The sequence below is a fragment of the Rhinatrema bivittatum genome, chromosome 3 (assembly GCF_901001135.1).
Source record: "Rhinatrema bivittatum chromosome 3, aRhiBiv1.1, whole genome shotgun sequence".
Taxonomy (NCBI): Eukaryota; Metazoa; Chordata; class Amphibia; order Gymnophiona; family Rhinatrematidae; genus Rhinatrema; species Rhinatrema bivittatum.
Window position 1 is genome coordinate 179,357,125 of NC_042617.1, and position 14,240 is coordinate 179,371,364.

General features: G+C 41.0%; 1 protein-coding gene across 10 annotated transcripts in view; it reads left to right on the plus strand.

The window, feature by feature from the left end:
* The window catches only part of CEP170 (centrosomal protein 170), a 350,277-nt gene that overhangs the window by 152,509 nt on the left and 183,528 nt on the right, over positions 1-14,240 (plus strand). For 8 of the 10 annotated variants that reach the window (XM_029593969.1, XM_029593972.1, XM_029593975.1 and 5 more), the window contains exon 10: positions 3,109-3,261. The exons of the other annotated variants lie outside the window; for them this stretch is intronic. In XM_029593969.1, coding sequence (XP_029449829.1) covers positions 3,109-3,261 — 153 coding nt within the window. The remainder of the gene's footprint in view (positions 1-3,108; positions 3,262-14,240) is intronic. 10 annotated transcript variants of the gene reach the window in all.

Here is a 14,240-nt window from a genome sequence, read left to right on the forward strand (position 1 = left end):
GCACAGAGAAAGGCAGAACAAATGGAAAAATAAGTGATTAATGCTGTCCTACAGATCATTGGTGTAATATCATATGACTTATTGTGTACAGCTGTGGAGATCATATCTCCTTACGATATAGACAGAGTTGAGACAATCCAGATAAGGGCTACTATAATGGTATGGATTTGCACCAATGTCGTTATGAGATGAGACTAAAGAAGCTAACTATATATATCCGAGAGGAGAGTCTGCTTAGATAAGACTGATTGATGAAATTTTCAGAATATGAGTATTTATAAATAGAGGCATTCAAATACCCCAAAGGTATTAATTTCCAAGAAGGAAACCTTTTTTTTCAGTGGAAAACAAGTTCTAGAAAAAGGGGTCATGATATGAGGCTCGAAGGAGTAAACTTTATAATAATGTCAGAATTTATTTTTTTTTTCACACAAAAGATGATGGATGTGTGAAATGCCCTGCTAGAGCAGATGGTGGCCACTAAAACAGTAAAAGATTTCAAGAAGGGATAAGCATAGAGGATCCTTAATTGCCAAAAGAGTGAATGATATAGTAGAAGCATGACCTAACACCACAGTAAGTCATGGGGTACGTTGAGTTAGGGCTAGCAGGCTGCAACTCAAGAGTTAGGCCAATTCAGCTACTGTATTTTTTTCATCTATCAGGTTACAAATTAAGGGGTCAACTGGGTCTGTCTGGTAGGCAAGAAAGAACTAGTAGTAAAGTGGATTTAAATCTGTCTAGAATCAATAACAAAACATAAGAGTGGAGTTCCAATTACTACATGTAGAAATGTCATATGATATGATAATCATTCAAGGAAGTACTTGAGACTCATGTCTGTCTAAGACAGCAGTCAACTTTTGGCTAATTTTGAAATCAGTAATCGTCAAGTAGCTCCTAAAGATGCGTTTTTCATGAAACCACAGCCATTGTTGGGCTGTATATTAATTTCGATTTAGACTGTTGACTCACATTTAGGTTTTATTTGCTTTGAAAAAACAGTTGAAAATTTTTTGCTGTGAGCCCTAGGTGAATGAATGATAAGATTGGGTGGCCCGTGCAGAATAGGGCACACCAACTGGCTTGCTGATATCTTGGGTTCATATGCTTTATAAATGTTTTTCTTACATTTTTTTGCCTACAGCAAAATTGTTTTTGTCTTTTTGATTGTGGTTATACATTCCCATTGTTTGTGTGATTTTCATTACATGGTATTCTGGCGGCTCTTCTATATTTGTAATATGATAATTATTGCCAATTGTTAAATTTGTAATTATGTATATAAATCTACAACTTCTCAAGCACCAGCTGGATCCGTACTGCAGGTTGGTGGTGGCAGGGCACCATCTGGAAAGGCCACAGGGATCTTGGATAATAGATGTTTTGGCTATAGCCATGCTAATATTCATGGCTGATTAAGTTATTTACAAAGCTTTGTGGTTAGATATCAGAAGGGAGGAATGTTGGATGGAAACTAAATAGTTGATCTCATATACTTGTCTGCTCAAGATGGTGGGTCCAGAGAAGGAAGATGACAAAAACTGTCTTGGATAAGAAGTAGTATTATCCTACAAGTGGTTACACGATATGACTGGCAACTAAGATATATCCTTGCCAGTGTGGACAGGAACAACTAAGCAGAATATATGGACCAGTTGGTCTTTTTCTGTTGGCATCTAATGTGTTAGTATGTATCAAACTGCGAGAGAAGCTCATATACCTACCAGGTAAAAGGTGACAAACCTTCAGATTAAAAGCATTTGGCATTTTTTAAAGGTGCTACCATTAATACTGCGTCAGAAAGCACTCAGATCAAGGCTTCACCCTTCAACAGCAGAAGTACAGAAAATCTTTACATACTAGTCCATGTCAGTCAGGTTATATAACTCCATAAAGATCATAAACCAATGGAAATAATCAAAATATGAAATATTTCTCAGTCAAGATGTAAGAAGAACAAGTCTAGTCTCAGCGATCAACAGCTGTTAAGTTTCTTTAGGTTCCTGTTGTGTTTTTAACAAAGGTACATTATGTAAAACGTCTGTCACTAGCCAAGACTTTTATAGTCAGGCTTTAAAAATAAGCAACTTTATAGCAGACAGCTAAGTTGTAAGAAGAATGTCTTTTTGAGAGACAGGTGAGTAGATTCCAGAGAGATAGCTGTGTTAGTCTGTAGTAGCAAAAAAATTTCATTAAAGACTAACAGATTTATTGAGGCATAATCTTTTGAGGCCAAGAGTCCACTTTGTCAGATACATCTAATAAAGTGTACACTTTCCTCAAAAACCTATGCAAAGGCAGTTAATAGCTCCTTTGTATTACAGGAACAGGATGCTAATTTTATATGACTGGAAATGCCCCTCCTTTTCTAGTGATGCTGGTCAATATTGGAAGCTTTCCTCCTTTCCCTCCAAGTGACTTAAATTTGCCCTTTAGATGGTAGCTTCATAAAATTCCATGATTATGAAATCTTTCTTTGGCTTTAAGATGTTCAGTCATGAGCACATCAGAGAACCAGCAGGTCAGTGAAAGGTAGGCAGTAATTTAATTTGTGCTGACTTATTTAAGCACTGTCATAATACGGTTTAGCATGATACCACCACACGTGACCTTTTTGCCTGCAGATGAGTAGAAAAACGTGATCTCCTTTCAATCTAACTTTAATTTCCTTAGATTGGAAAAAAAACCCCAAAAAACCAAGAATGCCTTCCAATAATGTTAAATATTACCAGCATGCTAAAGCGAAGGATATTGAGGAGAAGGAATTTGAAAGGCCTGTTGCTGTTATAATGCTGATACTTTATGGCCATGGACTCTACTGTTAGGCAGGAACTTAAAAGCCTCTTTGTTCTCCATGCCTTGTGGTAATGCTGTGGTCATCAAGTATTAGTACTGAAATAGTGCCAGATATGACACAAGTTATAAAGCATTAATCCATTTTATTCCATGGACAAAACTTGCTTTGGCTTTTTTTTTTTTTTTTTTTTTTAGAAATAAGAATTTTCTCCTTCAAAGAGAAAGGAAACAATTTAAATAGATACCAAAAATGAGTACTGTATTAGGGGGAGGCATTGGTTAATCCTTATGAAAATTTGTTGATTTCAGGTCTTTGGAGTGGATGACAGCCCATATTATAATAAGCATGTTGTCAACGAGGACAAGAAATATTTATGTAAAACGTGGACTCTAAGTTCTACCACAGCAGAGTTAGAAGGGGAAAGACCCCAGCAGGGTACAACTGGATTGCTTGACCTGGAGGTAGAATTTAATGTTCATGGTTGTTCTGTTCTTTCTTAAAATAGATAAGCTAGTGAACTGACTATTAGTGGATGTTGTACCTCCAGTACATAGTATGTAGACATAGGAACAAAACTTGACATGTTTACTACAGTCACCCTTTCTCAAATGTTAGCAGCTTCAAAGAAGGTAGATGTATTTGCCATGTGAATTGCATTGTGTGTGTAATCGGAGGAATATCTGGAGAACGCTCCAGAAAAAATTTCCAAATATGTGTGGGGAAAGAACGGGTATGACGTTGGTCCAGTTGCCATACAATGTTGATGTCTTTTGTTTGAAGCATGTTACCAGACCCCTGCTTTGGTTCCCCCTACTCCCACCCTACCACTCCCACTATTTAGCACTGTGTCTTGGTTTATTTCATGGATTAATCTGTTTTTCTTATCTTATCCTTCTTAGGTTGCTTAGTTAGGCATTTTGAGATTCATATTCAGCCACTGGCTGCTTGCAAAATTAGCCAGATAGACTTAGTTTGCCAACTTTGTAGGGGTATTTAGTCGCGCAGGCATGCCGCTGAATATACCCTGCTATGTTAAAGTTAACAGGGTAAGTTTATTTGGCATTGTTAGCTAGATAATGATGAAAATCAACGTTATCCAGCTAACTTAGCTGGATAACAGCAGGCTGCACCAGACCGCCCCTGATATAACTGGATGATAATTTTTCTGGCTATGTCAGAGATGGTCATATGAGTGAGATTGTTAAATCCCGGCATTTGGCTAAGTGCCAAATTTAGCCGGACAAACAGTATGAGTATGGACTTCTTTGATGTTTCCTGATTTTTTTTTTGTTACAGATTAACCACTGTATATCCATCTCTGCAAGCTGGCTGCTTCATTAAATCATGTTAAATTAGGTCATCAGTCTACTCGGGATTTTTCTGTCTTGATGGTTGCTTTTCAGAAGAGGGGGTTTTTTTTGTTTTTGCTGCCCAGAAATATCCACTAAGAAGTCCAGCTGCTTGAAAGGATGTTCACAACGTTCCTATAAGTTGTTCATCATCCATCATCACCAGGAGTGTTCCTGACTCAGGAAAACCCATAGCTCCTCCAGATGTCTCATCTGCTTGAGAATGTCCCAGCAAGGGAGGCTTTGAATATTCCTTGCAGATCTATCTAATTCCAGCTATAAGCCAGCCCCAAACCTGGAAAATAATCCAGATAAATTTCTAGTTGTGGTCATGCCCTGATGAAACAGTTTTCAGCTATTTTGATGCCTTAAGGTTAGGGCTCAGATTAAGTATTCATCCTGCTGTCACTGACTGAGCACTTCAAAGTACTTGAAACATGGGTCGAAGAGCATTCAGACTTCCAGCAGAGGCTTTGACATCTCGATGCTTTCATTTTTTGGGAGAGCTCTGATATGGTGATAAATAGTGCTGCCTGAAACACCAAGCCTGGAGGCTTGTTCAGCCTCCTTGTTGGATTCAAATTGCTGGTACCCCCACAGCTTCATGGACTTTTTGCATGACAGGGCTTTCACTTCAGTTGTGCCATCTCCAAAGTAATCCCCACATTTTACACAGGAACAAGTCACTCAGACTAACAGAGAAGAGTTTAAGCCACTATTTGAGCCTCAGCGTAACAGGATCAGATATGGTAGCTCATAGCAGTGCAATGAATGACTCCTCTCCATCTCTTTAGGCCACACGCTGGATAAATGGATCTGTTTGTGATGTTGCCTTCTGTACCTGACTGCATCATAGCCTGTATCGGTCAGTTTGGCATCAGGCAACATGTAAGTGACCAGTACAACCTTGATTCTAATCAGGTTTACTTTCTAGCCAATGCCAGACAAAAACATCAGGATCCTACCTTCCTAAAATCTCCATGTGGAAAGAGTCAAGTTTCTAAATGGAAGAGATTCCCCAGTAGATTTTCTGGCCCATAAGCTTAATGTGGTCCTCCAAGAGGTCTCATCGAAGCCCATATGCCAAATTGCCCGGTTACTCTGGTGGGACAGTTCCTGCCAAAGTCCAGCAGTGCCGTGTCAGATGGTGCCCAGATGGGCAGGAAGTACAACTCGCTCCTGTACTGTTGCCCATAGCCTCTTCTATGGCCTGTTCTCGGGGTGAAGAGGAAGTCCTTAATTGTGGGAAAGAAAGAGACTTGCCTGCTCTCCCCTACAGCTGATTTTGTTCTGCTCTATAGCATGATTTTTCACTTCACTATAGGAAGGAAGAGGATGAGAGCAAACAGAATAAAAGCAAAGGAAGGGGAGGAAAAAAAGGTGAAAGGGGCTGGGCAGAAAATAGCAAAGTAATAAGAGGCGCAAAGATAGCAAAGAGCAGAAGAGGGGATACAGGGGAAAGGGGCATTTGAACAAACAGTAAAAGAAGAAGGGTGAGATTGGGGCGGGGGAAGGGCTTAGTAAGCAGACAGGACAGAGAAGAGGGGGATGGCCTATGGTGGAAAGAAGAAGAGACCAAAGAGAGAAGAGATTGGGCAAGACTGGTAAACAGGATTGCTGCAGGAATGAGAGCCAGAACTTGGGACCCTGCAGTGGGGTCAGAAGGGGAGCGTAAGGGAGGTAAGAGATGCTCCAAAGAGACAAATAAAAGGGGAGAGAAGAGAAGAGAACTAACAGAAGGAAGGAAACATTTAGTAGAAGTATCTGAACTTTACTCAGTATTTTTTGATACATACAATATTGCAAACAATTCCCATATAGAAGCCTGTGTGACATTTCTGCAGGTCGGTGGCTTTTCAAATTTATTTTTCTTGATTGACTGCCATTTTAATTATTGGGTGTTATGTGATGTGTCTTTTTCATTTAAAACTAATAAGAGAAAATATTTTTTTTTTTACTCAGCACATTATTAAGCTCTGGAATTCATTGCCAGAGGATATGATGAAAGCTATTAGTATAGATGCATTTAAAAATGGTTTGGATAAGTTCCTGGAGGGAAAGTCCATTAACCATTATTAAGGTGTAGTTGCAGAAATCCACTGCTTATTCTTAGGATAAGCAGTTTGGAATCTAGCTACCCCTTGGGATCCTGCCAGGTACTTGTGATCTAGATTGGCCACTGTTGGAAACAGGATACTGGGCTTGTTGTACCCTTGGTCTGACCCAGTATGACAAATCTTATGTTCTTATATTCCACACTTCAAAACGGATTACATTCAAGTACTGTGGGTATTTCCCTATCCCCAGAGCGCTCACAATCTAACGGGTCATTCTTTCTTCTACGATGTGCCGGTATCATGGCGGTATTATTCAAATTAGGGGAAGGGGAGGAGTGTGAGCAGGGTTTAGGTGGCATTATCTCCCGGCAGCGCTGCGGGCGATAATGTTTTTCACGTCATTAGTGGCAGCAAAGCGGGAAATAACTACACCTTTTCCCATGGCGCTGTGGGGGCGATAGTATGTGGTACAGCCTTACCATGGTGGGCTGCACACTATCGCCCCCCCGCCACTTTTTTTTTTTTGCGACACATTCTGTTATATTTATAAATATAACAGAATGATGAATCTAGAGGAAAGTACCTGAGGCAATGGAGAGTAAAGTGACTTGCCCAAGTTCACAAGGAGCGACAGTGAGATTTGAACCTTGGCTTCCCTAGTTTGTAGCCAATTGCTCTGATTACCAGTGTGTCGCCAAGCACCAGCAGATGTGTCGTGGCTTCCTGGTGTCCCACTGCCCTGGTTACTCATCACTCCTTCTCCTCCACCACAGTGAGACACAGACTTTCTTCTACTAACACCACTGCCATTACACCTGGGCAGGAATGGCAGCGGTGTTAGTAGAAGCTGGCAAAATTAGCAGCATGGCCCTTTCTTCTTCACGCTTTCATGACCCAGAAGAGAACATGATATACAGTACGGCACATGGAAGAAGAGATGACCATGCTGTGTAAAGTAATGGCAGCCGTGTGGGCCTGGACCAAAATGAAGCACGCCATGTGATCAGTGACTGGAGAAAGAGCAGCATTTGTCCCTCGCAGCCAGTGGGATTCTGTATTCTTGAGCCACAGGGAATGGAGAAGGAGGTTATTATTTGTTCTGGAGGGAGGGGTCGTGAGTGAAAGCAAGCCAGAGGGGGAGAGAGCATGTGTGTGTGATTGAGAGTACCAATGTATGTAAGAGAGAGCATGTTTGTGCAAGTGTGATTGACAGTATGTGTCTGAGAGAGAACATGTTTATGATTGTGACAGAGAGCATGTGAGTGATTGAGAGAGAAACTGGTCAGGGAGGTGACATGTTTTTGTGTGAGGGATAGAGACTAGTCAGGTGACTACTGTGTGTGTGAAAGAAGAGACTAATCAAGGAGGTGACTGGTGTGTGTGAGGGAGGGAGAGAGACTGGTCAGGGAGTTGACTGGTGTGAGGGAGGTAGAGAGAGAAACTGGTCAGTGAGGTGACTGGTGTGTGTGTGAGAAATAGAGACTGGTTGTGGGGTCTAATTGGTGTGTGTGTGTGTGTGTGTGTGTGTGAGTGAGAGAGAGACTGGTTGTGGGCCCTAAGGAAAAGGACTATGAGGACAGAGCTTCAGCAGCCACTGGTGCTTCTAGTGTGTGCTGTTGGCCTGGAAGGGAAAGGAGTAGGAGAGTTGCTGGAGAGGGTAAGTAAAGGTGGCTTTTTAAGTTTATTTTTCTTGATTGACTGCCATTTTAATTATTGGGTATTATGTGATGTCTGCTGTTTTTATTGTTATTTGGAGATTTTTTTTTAAGTTGGTATTTGGAGAATGTTTTATAATTTCTATGAGTTATAATTGTTGGTTGTTCTGTTTATCAGCTGTTTTGAAACATTTATTAGTATTGTTTTACAATGATGTGGGGATCTATAGCAACTTGGCTTGTTCTGTTTTCCTAATAGGAGGTGTATTGGTGTTTAGGGCCTGGTTTAATAGTATTTGCCTTTTTATAAATAGGGTTGTCACTGTTTGAGTTTGTGTGGATTATTGCAGATCCTAGGAGTATGTTAGATGCTATATTTGTTTCCACTTCTCTACTTTTATACTGCGTGAAGTGGCATTTTTGGGTTTCCATGCCAGTTTCTGTCTCCGTATTTGTAATCTGTGGTCTTTCTTTACTTGGTGAAGGTCGGTTCTGTGTGTGTGACTGAGACGAGGTGTTTTACTAACATTTAGGCATTTGTACCAGTCTTTCTTTGTTTTCTCAATAGGGTAGGTCTTGATGGTAAACTGCTGTCTTTTCATAAGGAGGGCTGTTACACCTGGGAGTAGAGGGAGTTTTTGTTGCTGTTACTGAGATAACACCAGAACCAGAATATCTTTTTTTGTATTGTGAGTTGTACGGGTAATGCCCTGGTTCTGCTCTGCACCCATTGTTGGGGGGGGGGGGGTTCCTATGGCTGCTGAGTGTATGTTTACATCTAGCCCTGTGATGGTCATATGTTCATGCATGTGAGAACCAGTTGTCAGGTGTGTCCCAACAGAAAAAAAGATTGAGAACCACTGGGCTATCATGTGTACCAGAAAATGCAGCACAATTTTTCTCACTGACTCCTTTGCTAAGTTTGGAATGAGCAAAACTTAAAGGTTTGTGTGGCATCTTGACCCGAAACAAAGCAGTTTTGATGGTCCTTTGCCAAACGATATTGGATACCTTTGCCCTAATGGATCCCCCTTGATTCCAGCTTTGAACTGACTAATAGGTCATTTTTCTCTTTCCCTGAGATTTTCTCAAGGATTAAATGATGAATAGACCTTTCCTTCCTCGGCAAGAACTCAGCAATTTTATGAAGAAAGGAAGAAACTAGCACAGTGGGGTAGGGAGTTGGAGAGAGGTGGTGACTGATGTCGGCAGTCGAAGGAGGGGGAAAGAGTGATTCGAGAAAAAACTGGTGTCTGTGGGGTGGAGGGGCTGGAGAGGAGGAAGCTGGTAATTGGTAGAGGCGAGAAGAAGAGATGAGCATCTGGATAGGAGGTGGGAGAGAGGAGGCAGGCACTTGGTTTTGGGCTGGGGAGTGGAAGAAGGCTGGTGATTGGCTGGAGAGGAGCTTAAAATATGTTGAAGAGGGCAACAGTAGAAGAAATGGGAGGAAAGGGGGACAATAGGAAGGAAAGGGAATGGCAAAATAAAGGGATGACAGAGGAGACAAGAGAAGGAAGGAAAAGCTGGAGAATAAGAAAAAGAGGAGCCAGGGAGATGGAGGACAGGTAGAATAAAATGAGAAACCTGTGCAAGGGGAAAATTAGGCTGTAGTGAGTGGAGTAAGGGCCGGGAGGAAAGGAATGATGAATAAAATGAAAACCCGTAGAAAGAAATGGAGGAAAGTAATTGTCTTGCAATAAAGGCTAGAAAACGTCTTTAGTAAAATATTTAAAGCTAGAATTTTCAATAATATTTGTATACACATTAAGTAGTATACAATCATATTTAAATGTGTTCACATATGTTGCAGAATTTCAAACAAAGCTGCTGCAGAGTTTTCTAACCCTTATCACAGTATTTACCTCCAAACTGCTGTAGGAAATTGGAGGTCTTACCTAAGATTTCTGTGCATTGTCATACCAGTTTTGACTGATTGGAAGTGTAATAGAATGATAATTTTACTTACTGTCCACTCCTGTTTGGTTATTTCCTGTACTCAAAACTGTCCTAGCTGTGATATATTTGAAGCTGTTGGTCAATATAGAGTGAATGTTAATATGTCGCTCTATTGAAAGCTGGGGTGTATTTTTTTTTTTTTTTAACATGGGAAATCGAGTGTATTTATTTCCCTTGCACAAACATCTCATTGCTAGAAAAGTGCTCATATTATGAGAACTTTTGTTTTTAGGAAAAATGCTTCTGTCTCTCTGTTTTCCATCTCAGAGTTGGACTACTGCCCTGGGACACAAGGAATTGTTTCCTGTGGACCAGTTCTGTACTTGAACTATGCACATAGACCTAGTGCCCTCTTCCTCCCTCCATCCCTTCTTTGCTACTCTGCAATTCTCCACTCACAATCCAGTTATCATCCCTCTTTTCCCTATCTTCTGTTTCCTTCCTTCTCACTCATGAGAACTGAAAGGAGAGAACCCAAATAGAGATGAGCAAGGATGAAGGAAGGAAGGGATCAACTGGGAATTTGGAGAAGGATCCATACTAGGGATGTGATGGGTGGTGGAGGAGACAGATTAGGAAGAGGGGTTGGAGGGCAGGGGAACCAGAGATCAGCTGAGCAGAAGAAGTAAGATAGAGTGAGCTGTGGATCGAGCTGGCAGTGGAACTGGGAAGAGCAGTCTTGGTCCCAAGCTGGAAGATGACAAAAGACCAGGGATCAAGCTGACAGTGATGGAGATGACTACTGGAAATCAAGCTGGTAGTGGGAGTGGAGAGGGGGGCAACAGAGAACTAGTAACCAAGTTGGCAGGGAGTGGGGCAGGAGAAGAGAAGATGGGGGATTATGTTGGATAGAGGAGAAGGGATGGGGAGAGAGATGGGAGGAATGGGATAGAGGATGAGAGATTAAAGGATAAGGATGAAGGAGGGAGAGATGAAGGGATGGGGATCATAGGGAAGGAGGGAGATTGGGAGTTGCATGAGAGAAACTTGATGGAGAATGTTGAGAGGTTGATTAGGGCCTGAGAGAGTGAGAGATGGACACCAGAAAATGGAAGACCAGTTGAGAGTGATATAAGAGGGTAGAAGCACTGACAGGTTGGTGATTGTGTGGGGAAGTAATGTTTGGTATGTATGTCTGTTTTATTTATGTGTTCTTTTATTGTTTTTTTTTCTGTACTCTGCTTAGCATGACTTGTTCAATATAAGTGGAATATAAATATTTTAAATAAATAACTTAAATAAGTACATGTCTCCGGATAGCTTAATTTTGTGAATACCTTGACAGGAATTAAACCTCTCTCATAAGCCAGGGTATGTTGAGTCTGGTCTCAGTCTTTCAAATGTACTGCTAATGGTGGTCTTAATATTTATATTTTACCAAAGAGCGCTTCCTTGTGGAGTTCATAAAGTATTATATGTGCAGGCAACATGTCTAGATGTGCCTGAAAGATCTTTTTATTTATATATCTTTTTAATCAGACCAGTGGCTCCCAGTACAATTGGAACAGTTTCTGTATATTTCTGCCACATTTTCATCTGTGATTGTATCATTTGATACTGGAGGATTCTCATTCTCTCTCTCTTTATATATATATATATATATATATATATATATATATATATATATATATATATATATATATATATATATGATCCACAGAATAGTTGCTTGGTACTGACACTTTTCTCAGCAATTCTATCCATGTGTTTTTCTCCTTTACCACAATATCCAGTTTTCTTGCAGCAAGCTTTTTATTTGTTAGAATAGGAATGTCCCAGGTGATCACAGCTTCTTCATTCTCTACAGTTCTCTGAGTCATGAGCCCAGTACTTTTCTGGTACATGGATGTTAGTGTTTACACAATTTCCAGTAGATGAGCCATTCTACCTTATTTTGCCTTTCTGTATATAGGCCTTCTGACATCAGTACTTGACATTCGGCGACAAAGTTTTTCACTGTTTCTAGTTCTGTTTTACCGAATCTGCATTTATCTTTAATACCTTTTTTTTTCTGTACTGGCTGTGAACCATCTTGTCTGTTATCCACTATCCTGTGCTACAATTATCAGTCTCTCATCCCTGAGATTTAAGCATTTCTCCTTAGCCATTCCTCCTTGCGGGGCTTTTGAAACAACTCTCTATATTTCCTACTATGTTTGTGCTTTTGCCAGTTGGTTTTCCTTGTTTGCTGATTGAATTCTTTTTTTTTTTTTATCTCTTGTTTTGCAGATTCCATTGCTTCTTTCCTCTCATGTGCTAGTTAGTAGTTTCTCGCTCATTTCTACCGCTTGCTAAAATCATCCAAGCATAAGGATGGAGGCCAATTTTAGCCGTTTAGTTTTGTAAGTCAGCACTTTTTACATATTGAGATCTGTTGGTGATGTTAGGTATGCTTGGTCTTTAATAGCAGATCTATATGTACAATCTATTTCTGTAAGACCCATAGGGCCTTTATCTTTTGCATTGTACAGTCTCTGCATACACTGCTTTTTATAGATTACTTGATGGACCCAGAGAGGTTTTCTTGTACTTCCAACTGTTTAAGATCTTTATCATGCCAGTCTACTATTTCAAAACTATAGGAGAGTGTAAGAATTGCAAGTTGATTGATAGCTTGTATTTTATTTTATGATGTTAAGGTGCTTTTTAAATCACTTTCAATCTCCTGTGGTATCCTTTAGTGGTCTTCCTTCTCAGCATCTTATGCTGAATTTTCGCTCCTTCATTCACCCCTAGATATTTATTTACACCTTCCTGTTCAAGTTATTTTATGCTTAGGGATCTTCATTTGTGGTTTTTATTGTTTATTTTTCCTGGGGATTTATCAGAGTTTATTATGATAAGAACAAAAACAGGAGAAAATCAATGGAAAAAAAATGGCTTATTTTTCTGGGTAAATAGTAGAGTTTATTTTGGTGGACAGAAGTCATTATCAGATTCTCCCACCCACCCACTCAGCAGAATCCCCATCTCTATGCCTACCCCCTGCCTAATATGTCCCTATCTCTCTCTCTCTCCTCCTAGAATATCCTTCTCACACCCTACCCCCACCCTGCACACACTGAATCAGTATTTATCCTTACCGGTGGTGCCTCCAGACTACTTTTCTCTCCCTCGGCAGCACGCTTACTGGGGCTTCCTCGTTCTGCATCACTATACATCTGCTTTTATGCAGGGCCAGGGAGCCTTCCGGAAAGTGCTTCTGGTGGACTGGGTGTGCTCGAAATGCATTCACAGCATCAGACAGCAGGCCCTTTGGCTGCTTCTGGGATGAGGAGGCTGGACTTGAGACATGGCATGGGCAGCACTGGAGGGTGAATGCTTTCACTGGTGGAGGGTGGGACTTGAAAGACAGTTTGCGCATTGACGCTCACGGGTTTTTAGCAGTGGCTGGAGGCCTTGAAATGCTGCATCTGCAGCTCTAGAACAGCTTTTCAATTAGCCTAAAATTAGGGTGAATATTGGTATAAACTTATTGTCACCTTTGGAAAAATCCTGGAATTTATGGGTAAAAAATCAGTTTAAACTGAAAATGAAGGACCCTATTTATGCTGCAGTTCTCAGTCAAAAAGGTGTTTTCAGTTTTGCTTAACATTCCTTTAAGGAAGGTTGCCTTAGCACATTTGTCCATGCAAAATGTCATCCTGATGTCATCTGTGAAGCTCTTCACTACTCTGAGTTATTCCACTAATTAATGATCACAGGAGCGGTAAAGCTTCCAGTCATCTACAAACAGTTGGTGCAATGTCATGTGGATCATTAGTGTTTCTGGAATTAAGGTAAAATCCAGAACCAGGAGAATTAATAATATATTCAGTGGTTTCAGTGCCAGGCAAAACAAGCATGGTGAAAGGGAATATCTCTGAAATATTCCTTGCTGAATTTTGTTATTAAAATAACATATTTTTCCCAGGACAAGCAGGATAGTAGTCCTCACATATGGGTGACGTCATCAGGCGGAGCCCTATTACGGAACACTTTTGTCAAAGTTTCTAGAAACTTTGACTGGCACACTGAGCATGCCCAGCATTCCATGATCCCTGTGTCCACAGAGGTCTCCCTTCAGTCTCTTCCCCCCCCCCCCCCCCCCCCCCGCGCTGCAGTTTGCCTCGTGTTTAGGAGCTTTGTGAGATTTTTCTCACAACTTTTCCCCACGGAAACACTTGAAGTTTTACTTCACAAATAATTTCCCTACACGGGTCTCCCTTCGCGTACATTTCATCGACGCTCGGTGACTACTATGCCCTGTTCTCTGGTCGGTTCCTGTCACGTCACTATCAGTTCCCCTGGATTACCAACTGAATTGCAGCCCTCTTTCTCCCTATGGCTGTCACCCTCGGTCCGTCCCACGATGCCCGCGAGTGTCCTTGCTGCAATCTCCCATCAGGGCTAGAGGGATTGGGACGTCCATGGTTCCCGTTGC